Raw genomic sequence first — 18,816 nt, 5'->3', positions numbered from 1 at the left:
GGGAGGAGGGAGGGGGGAGGGAGGGAGGGAGGAAGGAAGGAGATGACTAGTAGGGGTTGCTGTAAGTCAGGTGGGCACAGTGGCAGCCTTTAATTCCAGCATGTGGTGAGCAGACAAGCTTTGAAAGCAAAAGACTGTGCTTTAAGGAACGAAAAACCACAAACTGCCTTGAGAAAGGGGTGGAAAAGAAGGGAAAGGCTCAGCCTGGGAGGAAACATCAACAGGACTCACACAATAAAGGAGCTAAAGTAACCAACATGCAGCAGTGGGGGAAAAAAGTATCAAAGCAAGAGAGATACGTACATCTAATGGCATATATAAATGGCCAACAGCCAGTATCATATGCCACTAGGAAATGACGAACCAAAACAGGGACAGACGACTACAGCCCTTCTGAACCACTGATGTCCAAAACCCTGATAGAGGCCAGATGAGGGATGTGAGGGCGATCTGGCTGCAACATCTGTCACCCCATTGATCACCAGGGTTGATTCGGCTGATCTGGCTGGCTAGGCGGGTGTCCCCTCCCTCCCGAAGCTGCGCGCTTGGTCAAAGAGGACGACCTTCCCCGAATAGAGGAGGACCAGTCTTTGATCAAGGGTATACGAGTAGCTGCGCTCCCCTGCTAGAACCTCCAAACAAGAAATGCCAGATGAAGAATGCTCATCTGCCACTCACTGACCCAGGCACATGGCATAATTTAGTGTGTGCGTGCATGCATGCACACACATATGCGCGTGCTGCGTGTGCATGCTGGAATACATAACTAACAAGGAGGCCATGGATGCTGCTCTCACTGCTGGGGTGCAGCGTATGGTGAAGCCCAGGGACGGGGTGTCCTCAGTGACCCACATGTAACAGATGAGCTCAAGCATCAGTACACGCTCGTTACATCAGGACAGATAAATACACACCACTAAACACACAACACTCCCTTGTTCTCTGCAGCTGAGGATCTAGACGCAGCAGCCAGCACAAGTGCTCCCTAGAGACAAGACTTCAGTTTCCAATATCATTCTCCAAAGAAGGAGCCAAGATCCTTGATGAAGAAAGGCTGCTTCTAGGACCAGGCCCAGAAGTAAAGATGAAGCCAGGTACTCTGCACCAGAAAGCACAGATAGTCAGAAGCCCCACAATGGTGGTTTACACGGGAGCCAGGATGAGGTCCCAGCAGCTGATGCCGGAACAACAAAATAAAGCAGTGCTGGTTAATCATAAAACAAGTCCTCTGCATTCCAAGTTAAAGACAGGAGAGACTGGCTGCTCTTCCAGGGGACCCAGATTCAGTGCCCAGCACCTACATGAGTGTTCACAACCATCTGAAACTCCAGTTCCAGGGAATCTGACTCCCTCTTCTAGCCTCTGTGCATCTGATGCAGAGAGAAACATGCAAGCAAAATATCCATATTGGCAAAATAAACCTAAATCACCAAAGACAGAAGGAGCAAGCAACCTCCTAGCACACAACTCTAAATAAGCCATTCTCCACTCTCTCCTCAGGGCGAGCATACTTAGTGGCTCTGAGAGTACAGCACGGGAAGGGGGAAACAGAAGGACCAAGACCACCCCAGGCACAGTATACCACTATACTATACCACCTATACACTATACACTATACCACCTAGCAAGCGGTCATGTTACAAATGCACAATGTTGACGTGTGACAAAAAAACGCTATTCAAAATCTTCTCAGTGCTCACACCCCTTTTGTAGAGGAATTTTAATTCAGAACAGGGCTGCTCTGGCAAGACATCACATCCAAAGACCTTCGAGATCTGTGTGATTGGGCTGGAATTCAGACAAGCCTTTAATTGCAGGGGACCCCCAGAGGCAAGCAGAAGTCTTGAGTGCAAGGCTATAGAACAGGTTTCAGGTAAAGATGTGGTGGTGCATGCCTTTAATCACAGCACTCAGGAGACAGAGACATGCAGATCTCTGAGTTCTAGTCAGTGCTGTTCAGGCAGTTCAGCGGAGTCAGTGAGTTGAGAGGCAGTGTCAGTGGAATTGAGTTTGTAGCAATTCAGTTTCTGGAATTCAGAGGCAGCTTTTACTGGGAGAGTTTACAGAGATAGGTCAAAGAGAGAACAAACTAGACACAGGTGAAGACAGAATGAATGGGAGAATGAGAAGGAGCCAGAATATTAGAACAGATTGCTAGAGTTAATTTGAGGCCAATTCAGTGAGAAGCTGAGAGAAGCCAGTTAGAGTCAGTCAGCTTGGAGAGTAGTTTTGAGCCAGAGTTGAACCGGCCAACCAGATTCCAGAAAGAACTAGAAAGGGTGAGCTTATTCAGCAGTTAGTCTCAGAGGCTGAAAGCATCCTAGGCCTAGATTAGATTGTACAGAGACCAGAAGCTTCCAGGACTAGGCCTAGGTTAGCAGAGGGAGGTAGTAAGTCTAGGAGACAACAATTAACTCAGCTGAATAAAAGTTACTTAACACCTTTCTAGTCACAAGGAAAACAAAAGCACTCCGAAGAAAAGTGTGGACTTCGATGCACCAGTATTGGTTTAGTTATGACAAAAGTATAATATTAACTGAAGTTCTTGTTGGTAATAGAGAAATACAGTGTGAGCAAACAGAAGCTCTGCATTGTTATTTTTGTGTCTAGACCTATGCTAAAATAAATGTATATATACATACAGAGAGAGAGAGAGAGAGAGAGAAAAGATGGCAAGGGGCAAGGGAACTAGATCATACACATTTCCACAAAAACAAAACAATAAAAAAACAGCCACAAGCCAACCACTCTATATATACCTGAGGCAATAAGCTGTCTTGGTTTTCTTCTGTTTCTATGAAGGAGAGCCAACTCCACCATAGAGAAAGATACATTAGGAAGATGAGAGAAGGAAGAATGAGTACTTACAGTAGCCGTTCTCTGCTCATCAAACTTGGATTGTTTTTGAAGCTCTCTGTAGACTGTCCCAAGGGGTGCATACTCTAGAATCAGATAAACTCTGGTGGCATCATGGAAATATCCATACAGCCTGAGGATGTTCGGGTGCCTGAAACAAAAATGAAGACTGTGAAGCCTGGCCTGAGAGCCGGCTCAGCATGTACTGACTGCTGACCCCTCAGGAAAGAAAGCTAGTGGGTGTCACAGAGCACACATTAGATCTGAATGCTGGGCCCAGCCAAGAAAAAGACACTGTATACATATCCACATGTGGATTTCAAAGTATAAATAGATCTTGGGTTTAGTTCACACTGCCCCTTTCAGACTTCTTTTTCTTAGTGGAAAACTGTCAGCTGAACACCAATCTCTGCCTGTTGAGGAAAATGCTTCGATATAGGAGAGAGATGTGCAAACAGGAGACACAACCAAGGCAGACAGGGTGGAAGTGGATGGGTGCCAAGCTGCTGCACATAGCTTGCTGGAGGTGCCAGCACCACTCACTGCCCCCAGCCCCTACCCTGCCAGGTGACGGTAAGCCAGACAAGGCAGAGTTCAAGACCAGCGTCTCTATCAAACTTGGAAAACACTGAAAGCAAAAAGGGAAAACAAAACAACTGACTGACTCAACCAGTATCTTTCCCTAATTCTCCTCCAGATGAAAAAAAGCCAAAGTATACTACTTGCTTTAAGTCCTGGAGTGATGCTTCTGAGGGCCATACCACCGGGATCTATGGGAAAAGGCAGCTCTAATCGGGAGCACAGTGTCCGGCTCCCCAGCTCTGACAGGAAGGAGGGCCACTCACCGCAGGTGGGACTGTATCTCCACTTCTCTTCGCAGCTGGTGTTCCACCCCTGCTTTCTCCAGCTGCGTTTTAAACAGCACCTTCAGGGCCAGGATGAACTTGCTTTGCTTCTCCCTTGCCAAATAGACATTTCCAAACTTTCCTTTACCTAGTGGGCGACCAATGTCAAAATCTTCCAAAGTCCACTGCCTCCTAAAAAGTAATGTGAACAATTACAACATGAAGAAACTACTGACCATGGCCCATTGCCAGGCCAGTGAGCAGTCAACCTGTTCATGCTCAGACTACACTCAGGACGTACCCTCCACAAGCACCAACCCTAAATCACCAGAATGAGCCTCAAGCTTTAAAGACCAACATTCCCCGCCTAAAGCAGTGCTACGCTCCAGACAGACTGACTGAGAACCCTCACCACCACAGGCTAGCAACAGCACTAGACAGGACACCCTCTCAGGACCATAAGGACCTCCTCTCTACATCCCCAGAGAAGCTAAGGGGCTGTGGGGTGGAGAGTGATTCTGGTGGGAAACACAGAGCCACTGTCACTAATGGAAGCAGGATAGAGTCAACAGGCTATTCAAATTGTGTAGAAGTGCAGAGTTACAGAGTCTTTTGGCGTGTGAGGTTTTTTTTGTTTGTTTGTTTTTTGTTTTTTACTTACTACTTTTTTTTAAATAATAAAGTTTTAATAAAGATTTTTCTAGGCAAAAAATTGCTAAGACAATTAAAAAAAAAACAAAAACAAAAACAACCTACTTCTGAGGGCCTGGTAAATCTGATTTTAATGGGGATGACATTAAGGTTAGTGGCCTGCAACCAAATGGGTATTCTGGGAGAAGAGAAAGAAAGCTTACTTTTTTGAGTCTTCATTTTTCTGTTTTGATGCCGGTTCCTTTTCAGAATTATTTCCTATATGAAATAAGTTAAAACACTGTTTTTAGAGCAACTATATAAACTTCCTCTTAAAAAATAAAATCTATCAATTAAGATGAATCAAAGAATGGTCCTATAACCAGGCATGGTGGCATACACCTTCAGTCTTAGCACTTGGGAGGCAGGGGTAGGCATATCTCTATGAGTTTGAGGCCCATTTGGTCCACATAGTGAACTCTAGGACAACTAGGGATACACAGTAAGACCCTGTCTCCAAAAAAATCAAAACTAACCCCCCAACCAAACAAACAAAAACCAACCCATCATCAAAATACTAGAGGTACATCACGCAGATAAATCTGGGCTTTTCAATTTTCCTCCTAGGGGAGACTATTGAACCATGAGCCATAATCCAACTCCTGCCACACAGTCTCATCATTTCTAGAATAAGTATGAACAGGCCCTTTCTCCAACAAGACTGAGGATGCCCATCCTCTCCCTGGAGCCTTTCCCCAGAAAGAGCTTCCAGAGGAAAGCAGCAGCAACTCCACCCACAAGCGTTCGCCGTCTCCACCTGCTGTGCAGGCATCCATATGCACTGTACAAATTATCAACACAGAAACAAAACACAGGCCAGCAACTCTTGCCAAAGGCATGTAAGAAAGCAGAAGCTGCTAGCTCAGAAGACAAACCACAGCAGCATACCACAGGGACCACGGGTGCTAGTTCAAGAGCTACACAAGTGTGGGACATGTTCTTGTCACCTGAGAGTCAAAGAGCACAGCAGCTCCACTCAAGTTATGTGAATACCGGTCCAAACTGGTTTCTCCTTCGTGATTCATGTGTTATCTTACATCTACAATATCACCACTGCTAGGAGTCAGGACCATGACCCCAAAATGTGACCGGAGTCCAAAGAAGCCACCCAATACACTTCAGCCTCTTCTATCCTGCTGACTTGAGACTACAGTCCCGGGGAGCTCAGAAGAGCCGGGTGCCTTTCTAAAGGACAGAAATCACAACAGATGGTGGAGGGGTAGGGTGAGCCCGCTGAGAGGGCAGCACAGGCTTCCTTCCCCTCCAGCCACTCCTCAGCCCTCCACAGCAGCTTGTGGCTGCCCCTCTCCCTCTGCTGAAGCTCAGGGCACTACAGCAGCTTCAGCCATCCGTCCCTCCCAGTGTCCAGGTCTGCACATAACCAGACTGTCTGTCTGCCACTTTACAGACTATTCTGCTTCCTTATGAGGGCCCAGCCTACGTTTCCTCCCTTCCTACATCTTTACAGCTATCTCTTCCCCACTCATCTTTCAGGTCTTATCACCCAGTTGTCTTGCATCTGCTTCCTAAACAAAGCGGCAGATTCACCCATACCTTCCTTTCTGGAGAGGTCCTAGGGTAAATTAACTGCTGAGCCTCAGCCCCTTCTGTGTAAGTGGTGAGAGGATGCGGGTCAGGGTCTCTCAGAAGTTCTGTAAGCACCCACTAGCTGCTAACTAACCATCAACACTAACCCTGTTCCAGTCGCCACCATCTGAATTCAGACTCCCTCTCAGGTACCCTGGACCCAGCAGTGTCTTCTCCCTTACATCCAACATTTCCTTCTATTCCAAAGAACCTCCTGTAGCTTTCCCCTTGGCCTGGCCAGCACTGACGCCTGTATTCCCAGCACTGGGGGAGCCCAGCAACACCACTATACTTGCGCATGGACATGCCATAGTCTCTTCAGACATGGTGCCGAGGCTTCAAGAACAAATGCCAATCTACCCATTTGCTCTTTGAGCAACAACTAGGAAGAATGACTGTCCAATGCAGTGAAAGCTTACCAGATGCTGCGGGCTGTGGCTGCTCACTCTTCTGGGGATTCCCGAGCCGGGACCCAGATCGAGGAATGCTGGCAGCAGGCACCTGCTTCAGCACTGGCTTCTGACCCGAGACAAGTTTCTGTGCTTGTGGAGGGACACGCTGGGCAGAGTTGGAAGGACATAGGACCCGCTGGGCCTGGCCACTGCTAGCCGATCCCAGGTTCTGAGATGGTATCTGCTCAGTCACCAAGACTCGTTTTGGGCCGAAGGGAACTGTGGTCTGGAATGGAGAGAAGGCAAGCGTTATGGCCTTCAGGAAAGACTGATGGTACCCTGAGAACTCAACCAAGTTTCCTTTGTAATAAAACTCATAACTATTGTGGGTAATAAATGGAAATAGGAGCTGGAGAGATGACTGAGCAGTCAAGAACACTGACTGCCCTTTCAGAGGATCTGGGTTCAGTTCCCAGCATCACATAGTGGCTCATAACCATTTGTAACTCCAGACCCAGGGGATTTAACATCCTCTTTGGCATCCTCATGTGCCAGGCACACACATAGTGCAAAGATATCCATGCAGGCAAACATTCAAACAAAACATATAAGGTTACACAGGGTTTCCATAAGCATATTATTATTAACACAGTTCATTTCCCTGGGTTTCACTTTTTCAGAGTACTTATGTAATCGTGGCTAGCCTGGGACTCACTATATAAAAGAAACTGACCTCATCTCAATCTGCCTACTGCTGCCTCCTAAATATTGGGATTAAAGGCGTGCCTACCAAGCCCCACCCAACTGAAATATTTTTTAAAAATGTAATCTCCAAAATGAAAATGCATAGAAATTAACAAGTTGAGTTTTCAATAGAAAAAAAAGGAGGTTCTTTGACAAAGAAACAAGTATAGGTGCCTTGAAAAGTAATTATTACTGCACTGAATTAACATTGAATTACTTGTAAGTAAGTGCCAATCTTAAACAACTCTTAAGACCTATGCTAATCACACTCAGAGAAGATGGAGGTTCTCCTGCTTAAGTGAGAGGCTCAGGATCCACCAAGTGCTCAGAGGGTATGAGGTTTTAAGTGCAGAACCATCTCCTGTAGAAATAAGAGGCCCTCGGCCCACGACGCCCCCAGGCAAGGTCAGGAAGGGACCTGTAAAGATTCCACCCAAAGCCAAGGGGAAAGAATTCCAATAAGAGAACAATTTCCATGTGAGCTGTCCAGATTTGCTCAGTGAATACGGACTCTTGCAGCCAAGCCCAAGGACCTGGGCTAGAGTCCCTAGACCCACAGGATAGAAAGAACTCACTCCAGCAAGTTGCCCTCTGACCTACACAGTAGCATATGCACAGGTGAACACAAACAAAACATGAATGTGACTATAAGTAATTCTGTTTACCTTAAGGGGCCTGGAAGTGCAGTTTTCTTTACATCTGTCCATGTCACCTGAAGAGAGAAACAAGAACCTTTCATTTAAAGGGAGACACCTGCTTGTAAGTGCTACTATGTCATGCTCAGCTGTCACTGCTCTGTGTTGGACAGCCTTCCAGGCATGCACCCTTCACACTTTTTCTTGGTACAAGTGAATGAAGCAAGCTGACAGGGGACGGGTGCTTTTACCAGATACACACCCTGCACACGTGACGTCCCTTTATCATGTGACATCCTCTTTCATCATGTCCCTTCCCTCTCGGACACGGTGGTTCTTTTTGCTTTAGTATACAATGTTCACCGTTCAGTCTGCTTGAAATACCTCCTACCTTACAAAGCCCCACCAGCGCCGCAGCTGCCTCAGCCATGATCTCTCACCTCCCTTGAAACAACAAAGCTCCAGTACTACCTGCTCTTCTCTTCCTCCCACTGGGCCTTTTAAATTCCACTGTCTGTCAGCTACCCCCACTGTGGGAACCCAATATGATTACTTGCATTCCTGGGGAGCAGGTTTGGACCATCATCCCTTTTGACCCCTTTTCCGGGTTTACCTATTAAACCTCCCTAGCTCTCATTTCCTACCCTCCTGACTCGGCCTCTTTTTTCCCCCGCCCGCACCTCCCCAATCAGAGTCCTTCACCTTCCCAGCTACACCAAATGCCTTTCACTGTTCTCACTCAGCACAAAGATTTACTACAAGTAGGAAAACTGCTCATGCCCCAGCAGGTTCGGGTTCCCGTTTTCAGAGGGACAAATAGCTGAGTGTGTTACTGAAGGGCCCATAATGCAAAGATCAGGAAGGCTAGGCAGGAGGCAGCAACATTAAGTGAACGATGCCTATGAGGAAATAGAGCTCCGGAGCCCAGAGGCCAGCTTTAATAAACGACCCTGCATTTTAACTTTCCCATGGTTAGCTACACCAGGGAGATTTCTATTTCCCACGTTTGCAGTGGAGCCAGGGCTTTGTTTGTTAGGTTTGGTTTTTTTGAGACAGTGTCTCCCAGTGTAGCCCTGGCTGGTCTGGAACTCACTATGTCTCAACAAACATAAGGTTAGGTATGGTCCCGCATTCCTTTAACCCCAGCACTTGGGAGGCAGATCTCTATGAGATCCAGGCCAGCCAGGTCTACACAGAATGCAAACCCACTGAGACAGCTATTACCCCAGGGCCACTCAACGTTCCCCTTCGGTCTGCGGCACCCAGCTCGTCCTCACCCGCCCGGTCCCCTTCCTACCCACGGGCAAGTTCCTGCTTCTGACCGAAGCCTCCAAGCGATCCCGGTAGCTCAGCCGTTACGATTCAAAGTTTCTCCTTTTAAAATAGGAGTTAAACCCTCTCCTCCGAAAGCTGATTGGCTAGAGTCGGAGAGATGCCGTTCTGTGATTGGCTCACCGTGAACGCAATTACTAGAAGCTCACGCCGTACCGTAGCTGGGCGCAGGCGCACTGAGCCGTCAGAGCCCGGAAGTGGTGCACCAACCGCCCGTCCGCTCTGTGGCCGTTCTATCGCCCGCCGTGCTCCGCAGCATCGGGCGTTTGCCGGTCACACAACAGCACTTTGGGTTCAAGGCTACCGCGGAGGTGATCAGCTCGGAGGAGGTGAATGAGCGTCTTGAACGTGCCAGTGAGTAAGATGGCGAGAAGGGCAGGCTTGCAAGTGAGCGGGAGGTTGCTCGGCGCTCGGCTGCATGACCTTTGCGCGTGCGCAGTGAGTGTGCACTCAGAGCGATCGATCGGGCACGATTCGCGCCTCCATTTTTCTTGGAGAGAGCGGGAGACCAAGACCCTAATCAGCGGGTACGGAGTCGAGGGTCGTAAGGAAATGGGCTGCTGTGCTTGGCTGGGGTCTATAGTGGATCACGTGAAGGACTGGGGCTAGCGGAGATGATGGCGAGAGGCGGTTCGCCCCAAGTCCGTGTCCCAGAGTTGGCCGGCCTGGCCTGCACCCCTGCTCTCAAAGGGCCTCGGTCCCAGCGGGTCCCTACCATCCTCCCTGAGCAGAAGCGGTCGCGCGGCTTAGCCGTGGACCTCCTGCATCCCCCGGTGTTAGCAGTCCTAAGTCGGGCCCCTCGTGCCTCGTTCTCCCCGCCGAAGAACTGGAGATGATAGAAATCTGTGAATGAGTAAAGTGAAGGCTCAACTTCTCCACCCTCCCACCCCCTCTCTCTTTTTTTCTTTAAATGTCGTGCTAAAGCCCCTGTTGTTCCCTGGCAGGCTTGGGGGCTGACTTTCGCTTGAGTGGGTGCTCTAGGTTCTTGGAATTCATTTTATCCTCTGTTGTGTCCCAATGTCTTATGCAAGGGTATATTTCTATACACTTGTTTCTAATTTACACGAACATACCGAACAGCTTCGTTTAGTGATCGAATGCTTGACCTCGTATCTGGCAGTAGGAAGTGCTTGGTAAGCGCGATCAGTGCGGTGCTGTGTGCGGCTTTGCGGGTCTTTGAGCCTGGGTCATCGGGCAGCAAACAGTGTAATCCCAGGCTGTATCTCCAGCCCTACCTTCATGCTTGATGTCCCCAGATTCCTACAGCCAAACATATAATCGCACCCCTACTGATTAACTTAATCAAATTATCTACCCAGGTTGATTCAGAAACCATCATCTTTGGCTTTGTTTCATTTTCACGGACTGAAGAGATTAGATCCCTCCAAATAAAACTGAGAACACCGTGTGTTCAGATTTTTACATTTATTTGTTTTGATGGTGACAGGGTGGCTGCCCAGTATAGACTAGGCTGGTCTCAAATTCACAGGGATCTGCCTGCCTCTGCCTTCCAAGTGCAGGGACTAAAGACATGTGCCACCATGCTCAGCTTTTGACACATTTTTATTAATGAACTTGGCTTATTTTTCATTTTTTGATCCTCATTTTTTATGATGTATTTGTGTGTTCATTTACTACCTCATCAAGTTGTATAATTAACAGTAATAAGCTAAGTTGCCTGAAAACAGGTTTTAAAAATAAACACACCAGTCATTAGTAGATTTACATTCCAGCTGGTGTAAAGTGGTCCAGGCATCTGACAAAACATTAGCCATCTGCCAATTGCAGACACCAGTGTTACCAGAAGAAATGGAAGGGATAGCAACAAAAGTCGCAGGTGGATAGTTTAGCAGAGAAGAAGAAATCATGAGGAGTCCTACTCTAACCATCAGTGACATTAGTTTCTATATGTACTTTCTGTGCACCATTTTGACTAACCTCCAGTGGCTTAGGTAACAGCTGAGGAACTGGAACCAAGAAAAACAAAGGCACCATCCAAAGATAATGCAGCTAGTCAGGCTGAGATTGATGGATGTGATTATGCCTGGCCTGAGAGATCTGTGCTTCTGGTAACTGGGGAGTGCCTCTACCTTTTACTCAGCACCTGTTTTCTCTTCCAGCAGTCAGGGAAACTGTCATCATCTTCTGCAGAATGTATAGAACCAAAGTGGGTTTGAAGGACCGCCAACAGCTCTACAAGCTGATCATTAGCCAGCTGCTATATGACGGTTACATTAGCATCGCCAACGGCCTCATCAATGAGATCAAGCCCCAGTCGGTATGTGCGCCATCAGAGCAGCTCCTGCATCTGATCAAACTAGGTAAGCTGTGGGTGTGGATTTGTGCATCCCAAATGGCATTTTAGGTGCTTGCCGGGGGCAGTTACTAAAATTATTTCCGTGTAGTTTCAAAGTCGATGTATGCAGAATACAGTAAGGATAGCTAAGTCCAGATGATAAAGCTGGTTCTGATGTAGTTGTACCCATCATCTGGGCATTCCCCTCAAGTCTCAGCTCAAGTGTCATCTCTCACCCCATTTAAGATAGTTCTTCTGTCTTCCTCATGCTCTACCACAGTGATTCGCTTCATTAACAGATGCTATCTGAAGCCTGCTTTGTTATTTGAATCAGTTCCACGCATACTTCACCTTCCCATTCCCTACTCACTAGAAAGACTGACACTGTAGATATCAGGGTCTTGTGTTAGTCATTGGTACCTACCTACCCTCAGCAGGGTTTTAAATTACCTAGCTGAATCTACATGTCATTCCCAACATTTATGGGAAGTTTGTTTTGTTTCAGGTTACTTTCAGTCTGCTGGCTGCTTTCAGCAAGTGATCACAACTCTCTCTCTCTCTCTCTCTCTCTCTCTCTCTCTCTCACACACACACACACGTGTTATTGTGGGTCAGTATATGGAAGTGCACATAACAGAAGATGTTTTCAGAAAAAAAGATATCAGTACACAGAACACATTTATTCCCTTGACTTGATAATGCCACTTGTGTACTGTCCTGAGTGGGGAAATCAATAAATTAAACTGTTCTATAATGAGGAATTTTACATATGTTTAACTTTAGATTTACTTTGTGGCTTTAGCTCTAGCTATCTTTAAGAATTTATAATGTTGAAAGACTTGTTCTGTTGAGTATTATTTTAAATGTTTAAACGACTGAGCAAGTCCCAAGTGATGGTTCAGGCCTGCATTTGTTTTGAAAAACAAGAGTTGTATGTGTGGGAAGAAGCCACAAGTTTTTCACATGTTTTGATTCCTCCTGTGCCAATGATTGTTATTGTTTATGTGGTATGTGAGGTTATTTCTAAATTAAGGGTCTTTATGAGGGATGATTTTCATTATTACTACTCTATGATTTTGTGGATTTGGGTGTTTTGCCTGCATGAGTGCTGTATGGATGCAGTGCCCCTGGAGGCCAGAAGAAGTTGTCACGTTCCCTGGGACAAGAGTTAGACGGTTTATAAGCTGCCCTATAAATGCTGAGAATTGAACCAGCTCCTTTAGAGGAGCAACCATTGCTCTTAACTGCCGAGCCGTCGCTCCAGGCCTATTTTGTTTTATTATGAGTCTTTTGCCTGCCAGTATGTATATGTACACATGAGTGCGTGGTGCCCACAGAAGCCAGAAAAGATCATCCAGTCTCTTAGACCTGGAATCACAGAGGGTTCTGAGTCTCTGTGTGGATGATGGAAACTGAACCCAAGGACATTAATCATTGAGCCACCTTTCCAGCCTCTGTGTTTTATTTTGAAAACAAGGTTTCACTGTATGGCACTGCCTGGTCTGGAACTTACTATGTAATAGACCCGGCTGGCCTTGGCTCACCTGCCTCTGCCTCTGCCTCCGCCTCCCACAAGTATTGGGATTGAAGGTGGCACACCATCATGCTCAACTTTTTTTTTTCTTACTTGATGTCTCCCTTGTCAGGACTACCTTGAATTCTGTGAACGTAATGTGAATCTCACATTCACTATCCTCCTGTCTCAGCCTCCTAACTTTTGGGATCACAGAAGTCACATAACACCCAACAAACATATTGTCTGTAAACTTTAGTATGCTTGAGCATGGCATTCTTTCAGTAAATCTCATTAATGTTAGCAGTGTAGCAAAACCCATCAAAGCTGCTACTAACTGATCACATCTCTAAAAATTAGGATTCAGGGCTGGAGGTATAGCTCAGTGAAGGGTTATTTGCCAGCAGGTGTGAGGCCCTGGTTTGTCTCCAACACCACAAAATAAGCAAAGTGCTAGTTCTCTGTTCTAAATGGAAAAAAATGAATTGAACTCCCATTAAAAAATAGGGGAAACAGCAGTGCTGCTGTTTTTATTGCATTTTATAAGTACTGTTAAAGAGTGAGTTTGGCTATGGAAATATACCCTTCCACAAGCCATTGTGCCTGCAGCAGTGTGCACCTTTCATAGCATGGACAAGGTTCTTGATTTGTCTAGCACTGGGTGGTGTTGGTCGACATCATTTTCCGTTCAGATCTAGAACCTGTCTTTGCATTTAACAGCTTTTCTCGTGTTCTTGATTCTAACCCCTTTAGGGATGGAAAATGACGACAGTGCGGTTCAGTATGCAATTGGTCGCTCTGATACAGTTGCCCCTGGCACAGGCATTGACCTGGAGTTTGATGCAGATGTTCAAACAATGTCACCTGAGGCTTCTGAATATGAAACCTGTTATGTCACTTCCCACAAAGGCCCATGCCGTGTGGCCACCTATAGCAGAGATGGGCAATTAATAGCCACAGGATCTGCTGACGCTTCCATAAAGATACTGGACACAGAAAGAATGTTGGCCAAAAGTGCCATGCCAATTGAGGTACCATTCCCGCCTACCATTGCTCCACACAGCACGGCTGTGTTATCATCAGCTCTGGTTTTCCCCGTGGGACTGTGGGCTTGGACCAGGTGCCTCTGTACCTTGAGCATCTATCTCTCCTTTTCTTGTTGGTCCAGGTAATGATGAATGAGACCGCGCAACAGAACATGGAGAACCACCCAGTCATTCGAACTCTTTACGACCATGTGGATGAAGTCACGTGTCTTGCTTTTCACCCAACAGAACAGATCCTGGCCTCAGGCTCAAGGGATTATACTCTAAAATTGTTTGATTATTCCAAACCCTCTGCAAAAAGAGCCTTCAAATACATTCAGGTTAGATACATCAGGGGAGCACTTGACTGTTTATATGCAGTATTTTATGGCTCTTAGATTCACTTATGTCATGACGATTCCAACTGATCACACTATGACGGACATGCCTTCTGTGGCATTTGGAGCAGATGCCATTGGTGTAGGGGTGACTGGCTGTCCTTTGCCCAAGCAGGACTGCAAATGAGCTGGGCATGGTGGACCATACTGTAATCTCATCACTCAGGAGGCTGAGCAGGAGGACTGACACAAGTACAAGGCCAACCTGCTGCATAATCCATTCCTGGCAGCTTGAGTGATAAAGTGAGACCCTCAAAAAAGGGAGTTGGGGATGGATCATTTTTAAGACACTGTAGGTTCAAGCCTCATGACTAGGAACAAAACAAGCAAAAAACCTACCTTCCCTAAAAGTGTGGCTTACAGCCACCAAAGTGCTCAGTTGAAAGTGTCAAATGTTTCGGAAAAGCAACTTGTGATCCACTGTTGAGTCCATGTTGCAGCTTCTGCCATTCATTGGCTGGAATTTCCTTAGTATTTGCTGCCCTAGAACAGATTACAGAAGCTTATTTTCATCTTTCATGGTTGTGTGAGTGTAACTCCTTTGATCCATTTTTAAGAGTCCATCTGGTTTCATCCCATGTTCATTTGCGAGTAAAGCTCCTGTCTGGTTTTAGGAATATCTGACCTGTAAATAGTATTAGAAAGAACCAGTGTTCTGTATCCTACAGCTCAGGGACTGACATTGTGCCTCTGTCCTCACAGGAAGCTGAAATGTTGCGCTCTATCTCTTTCCATCCTTCTGGAGACTTTATTCTCGTTGGAACTCAGCATCCTACGCTTCGCCTTTATGACATCAACACCTTCCAGTGTTTTGTCTCTTGCAATCCCCAAGACCAGCATACCGATGCTATCTGCTCTGTTAACTACAATCCTAGTGCCAACATGTATGTCACTGGCAGCAAGGACGGCTGCATCAAGCTATGGGATGGTGTCTCCAATCGCTGTATCACAACCTTTGAGAAAGCTCATGATGGGGCAGAAGTCTGTTCTGCCATTTTCTCCAAGAATTCCAAGTACATCCTCTCAAGTGGAAAAGACTCTGTAGCTAAACTCTGGGAAATATCCACAGGGCGGACACTGGTGAGGTACACAGGTGCGTGAGAAGGTGATGCTGGTTTTTCTCTAGGGGGTCAGACTGCTGAAGAGTGAGAAACTGGAGGAAAGGGGTTCAGAGAAGGCTTTGCCCCTTCCCTAGGGCAATACAGGTCGCCCTGGAAGAGATCACCAGTGTCCATAGATAAATAGACCCAGCAGATGGGAAGGAAAGAAAGCCAGCTCAGTTCCCCAGTACTTGCTGTTAGTCTCTAGTTCCTGGTGGTGTGCCTACGGGCTCCTGTTATGGTGAGTTTGTTTGAATTTGCCCGGTGCAGTACTCAGTTCAGGTCTGGGCATTGTGAGGCCTGTGTTCTGCTGTGCTCAGTTCTGTTCCACAGCAGCTGAGAGGAGTGTTTGGTAGGAAACCTTCCAGGTGGTTCTGTTGTGAGGTATTTGTGTCTCATTAAATATACAGAGGTTGTAGCTTGCAGGGAACCAGTATTGTAAGGGGCTGAGTTAGCATCTTGGAGAGGGACATGGAAGAACTGATGATTCAGGCCACTAGGGTGCAGCACAGTTCCTCTCTGTGTGGCACAAGCTAGTTGCCTAAAGAACCATGTCTGTCATAGTCCTTGGTAACTTTGTGATACTTTATGTGTCATTTTGGAAAATATCTCTTAAAACCGGGACCTTCTTACTTGTAGAAGCATTCCAAGTGGACATGAAAATGCTCCATTTACAAGTGACAGCCCTTGCTTCCCAGGGGATGATTCAGACATGCACCAGACTGCTACCAAGAGCTTAGATGGCTTATTTTTAGTAGAGAGTTACAATGTTATTTTTCCTAGGAATGTCTAGACACATTCCTGATTTCCTAATTCCTAAGTCAGCACCCTGACAGACAGCATGTCAGGGTTTCCTTTCTGGGTGTTAAGATGCACTTAGAAAGCAAAGTTTTCTTGAAATAATGATAGAAAGGGAAAAGCTGAAGAGGACATTAGATGTGTTGAGTCCATCTTGAGTTTTTTTTTACATAGTATACATCTCAGTGATCTTGATCTATAGATAGGCTATACACAAGAAAAAGATGAGCACAAATTTATAGGGAAAAAGTCAAATTTTCAGTATTTTTTAAGAGAAATTAAAGTGGATGGTTGGTTATAAAATGAACGGCCTTAATGTAAACCCCAGAAATGGAATTGGGCATGTCTTTTCTTGGCTCATCAAACCATCTACAACTTATGGGACTGTTTTATTTCATTGGTCAAAGTTTAAAAAAAAAAAAAAAGTCAGCTCATTTTACTGATGTTTCATTTGGTAAATATTTCAGAAGGGTAATTGTGAAGTCAAATGTTTAAATATGTGCTTTTGGTCATACTCTTAGAAACATAAGTCCATGTGCATGCACACAGAATGATGTCTGTAAACAATCCTGGGAGTCAGTGCAAGTTAGAAGCCAGAGTCCACTGCAAAGCATTGAGTAGCTCTGCTGTGCACCTGTTACCACATGCACTTTTGCAGATAAACACTCGTAGCATCTCGTGTGCATGCATAGTGAGACTTGTGTTTCACTCAGCACCCTCGTGGATAGGGACTGGTGAGAAAGGGAAGGCTTTTATTAGGAAGCCATCTACCCACGGTCGCAGCTCCTAAGGAATGCACACCCTGCTAACTATGATGGGTGTGTTTTTTCCCCGTAGTCGCGTTCTCACAGGTCTGCACTGCATACTCTGAAAGAGAGTAACATGTGGCTGCTGGTTCCTGCAGTTAAAAGCACATGGGTATTTAGGAGGCTGTCCACCAAAGTACAGCCTCATTAAGTAGTGAAGTGCCCTGGCTCTTCTAATCTTTCATGCATTACTGTAAACATAAAACATGTCTTCTATTTATGCTCATGAAATGTAAAGCTTCCTTTTGAAAGGTAAGTGCTCACATGCTTTGTTCCAGTGTGTCTGAGGAGATAAAGGTGTGTGCAAAGACTTTTACACAGCATTGTTCAGTGGATACAAGCTGAATGCCTAGCAGCAAGAACATCGTTAGTGACTCTAGACAGGGCCCAGCACTGTGGGTTCAAACTGCTTTGGGAGATAAGCACCAGGTTATCACCAGGTCATAAGAGATGTGGCACCAGGTTGGTGTTTGCCCATAGGTACACCAAGGTTAAGTTGCCTTGGGTGGTGGGCCTGGAGGTGACAGTGTTGCCATAGTGCTAGACCATTGTGAGGGTTGGAGGTCACCCCTGGGTCCACAGCCTAACATGTTGGTTTGTGTGGCAGGCGCGGGTCTGAGTGGACGGCAGGTGCACCGGACGCAGGCTGTGTTCAACCACACTGAGGACTATATTTTGCTGCCGGATGAAAGAACCATCAGCCTCTGCTGCTGGGACTCTAGGACAGCTGAACGCAGGAACCTGCTGTCCCTGGGCCACAACAACATTGTGCGCTGCATTGTGCACTCTCCCACCAACCCTGGCTTTATGACGTGCAGCGATGACTTCCGAGCTCGGTTCTGGTACCGGAGGTCCACCACTGACTGAGCTGGCCTCACCCTAGGGTTCTTGTCTCAGGACGCTGCCCTCCTCCCCGGGTCGTGCCACCGGCTGCAGTAGTGAGCAGTTCGCACCATCTGTGGCATTGTGTGGCCACCTGGCTCCTGCCTTGGATATGTGTGTGGAAGCTCTTTTTACCTTGCTGTAGAATCGTGGTGGGAAGAGTTTGAAACAGACCTGTGCAGTCCTGTCACGAAGAATTCGGTGTGCTTCCCACCAGCTTAGTAAGTGCAGGGCTTGGCATGGCTTCTGTCTCATTTCGGAAGAAGCACAGAATACTGAAGTACTTCCTGGGCCTCAGGAATCTCACACAGACTGCTGTCAGGTTCCTTTGTCACCTCTTGCACCTGTCCTGCCCCTCTGTATTTTCTTTCCAGATGCATTTTGGCACATGAGGTCTGCAGCTCTGAGGTCCAAGGGTTTTGTGCCATGTGGAATAACCTTTCAGGGCTCTCAGTCCCATCCTGAGGTGACATCATCCTGGTAATAAAGCTCAGATCTACAACCTCACTGTTCCTCCTTCTTCACTTCAATAAAACAAAGGGTTTCTAGGCTCCCCCTCTGCCATCCCTGCAGCACCCTCTTGGTACCAGCAGTATTTACTGTTAGGAATGGTGACTGGCCTGTAAGCCCAAGGAAGCAGGATCAGAAACCCAAGGTCTGCCTTGGCTAAATACTAAGTTTACATGAGCAACCTGTCTCAAGTCTAACCAAACATGGGCATAATGGCATGCGCCTTTAATCCCAGCTCTCAGGAGTTAGAGACAAGTAGATTTCTGTGATATCCTAGCCTGATCTAAATAGTGAGTTCCAGGGTAGCCAGGGCTACTTACCTTGTCTAAAAAATAAAAATGGATGATAATGACTTGAGATATTCAGTCTAAGCCACAAGAGGTTGCCATTGCTCCCCGCCGGAGTGC

General features: G+C 46.6%; 2 protein-coding genes across 9 annotated transcripts in view; one reads left to right on the top strand and one right to left on the bottom strand.

Moving 5' to 3' along the window:
* Aurka (aurora kinase A) overlaps positions 1-9,334 on the bottom strand; it is a 15,114-nt gene extending 5,780 nt beyond the window's left edge. The window contains exons 1-6 of one of the 5 annotated variants that reach the window (XM_055596158.1): positions 9,238-9,334; positions 7,780-7,826; positions 6,398-6,656; positions 4,556-4,610; positions 3,702-3,893; positions 2,869-3,007 (exon numbers count right to left, since the gene is read on the bottom strand). In XM_055596158.1, the coding sequence (XP_055452133.1) occupies positions 2,869-3,007; positions 3,702-3,893; positions 4,556-4,610; positions 6,398-6,656; positions 7,780-7,821 (687 nt within the window). In that variant the 5' untranslated portion in view covers positions 7,822-7,826; positions 9,238-9,334. The other 4 variants (XM_055596160.1, XM_055596157.1, XM_055596156.1 and 1 more) reach the window with 4 other exon arrangements.
* Positions 9,335-9,337: 3 nt separating this feature from the next.
* Cstf1 (cleavage stimulation factor subunit 1) lies at positions 9,338-18,406 on the top strand. Of its 4 annotated transcripts, none has more exons than XM_055596152.1 (6): positions 9,338-9,435; positions 11,205-11,402; positions 13,644-13,921; positions 14,059-14,256; positions 15,016-15,406; positions 17,625-18,406. In XM_055596152.1, exons 2-6 carry the CDS (start codon positions 11,234-11,236, stop codon positions 17,882-17,884), a joined length of 1,296 nt encoding a protein of 431 aa, XP_055452127.1. In that variant the 5' UTR covers positions 9,338-9,435; positions 11,205-11,233; the 3' UTR covers positions 17,885-18,406. The 4 variants fall into 4 exon arrangements, with proteins under 4 accessions (XP_055452127.1, XP_055452130.1, XP_055452128.1 ...); XM_055596155.1 differs by having other exon boundaries at positions 9,353-9,435; positions 11,202-11,402; XM_055596153.1 differs by lacking the exon at positions 9,338-9,435 and adding an exon at positions 9,542-9,608.
* Positions 18,407-18,816: the final 410 nt, after the last annotated feature.

Source organism: Psammomys obesus, unplaced genomic scaffold, assembly GCF_907164565.1.
Source record: "Psammomys obesus unplaced genomic scaffold, mPsaObe1.curated_primary_1811, whole genome shotgun sequence".
In the NCBI taxonomy this organism is placed as follows: domain Eukaryota; kingdom Metazoa; phylum Chordata; class Mammalia; order Rodentia; family Muridae; genus Psammomys; species Psammomys obesus.
This window is presented reverse-complemented; position numbering and strand designations above follow the sequence as displayed.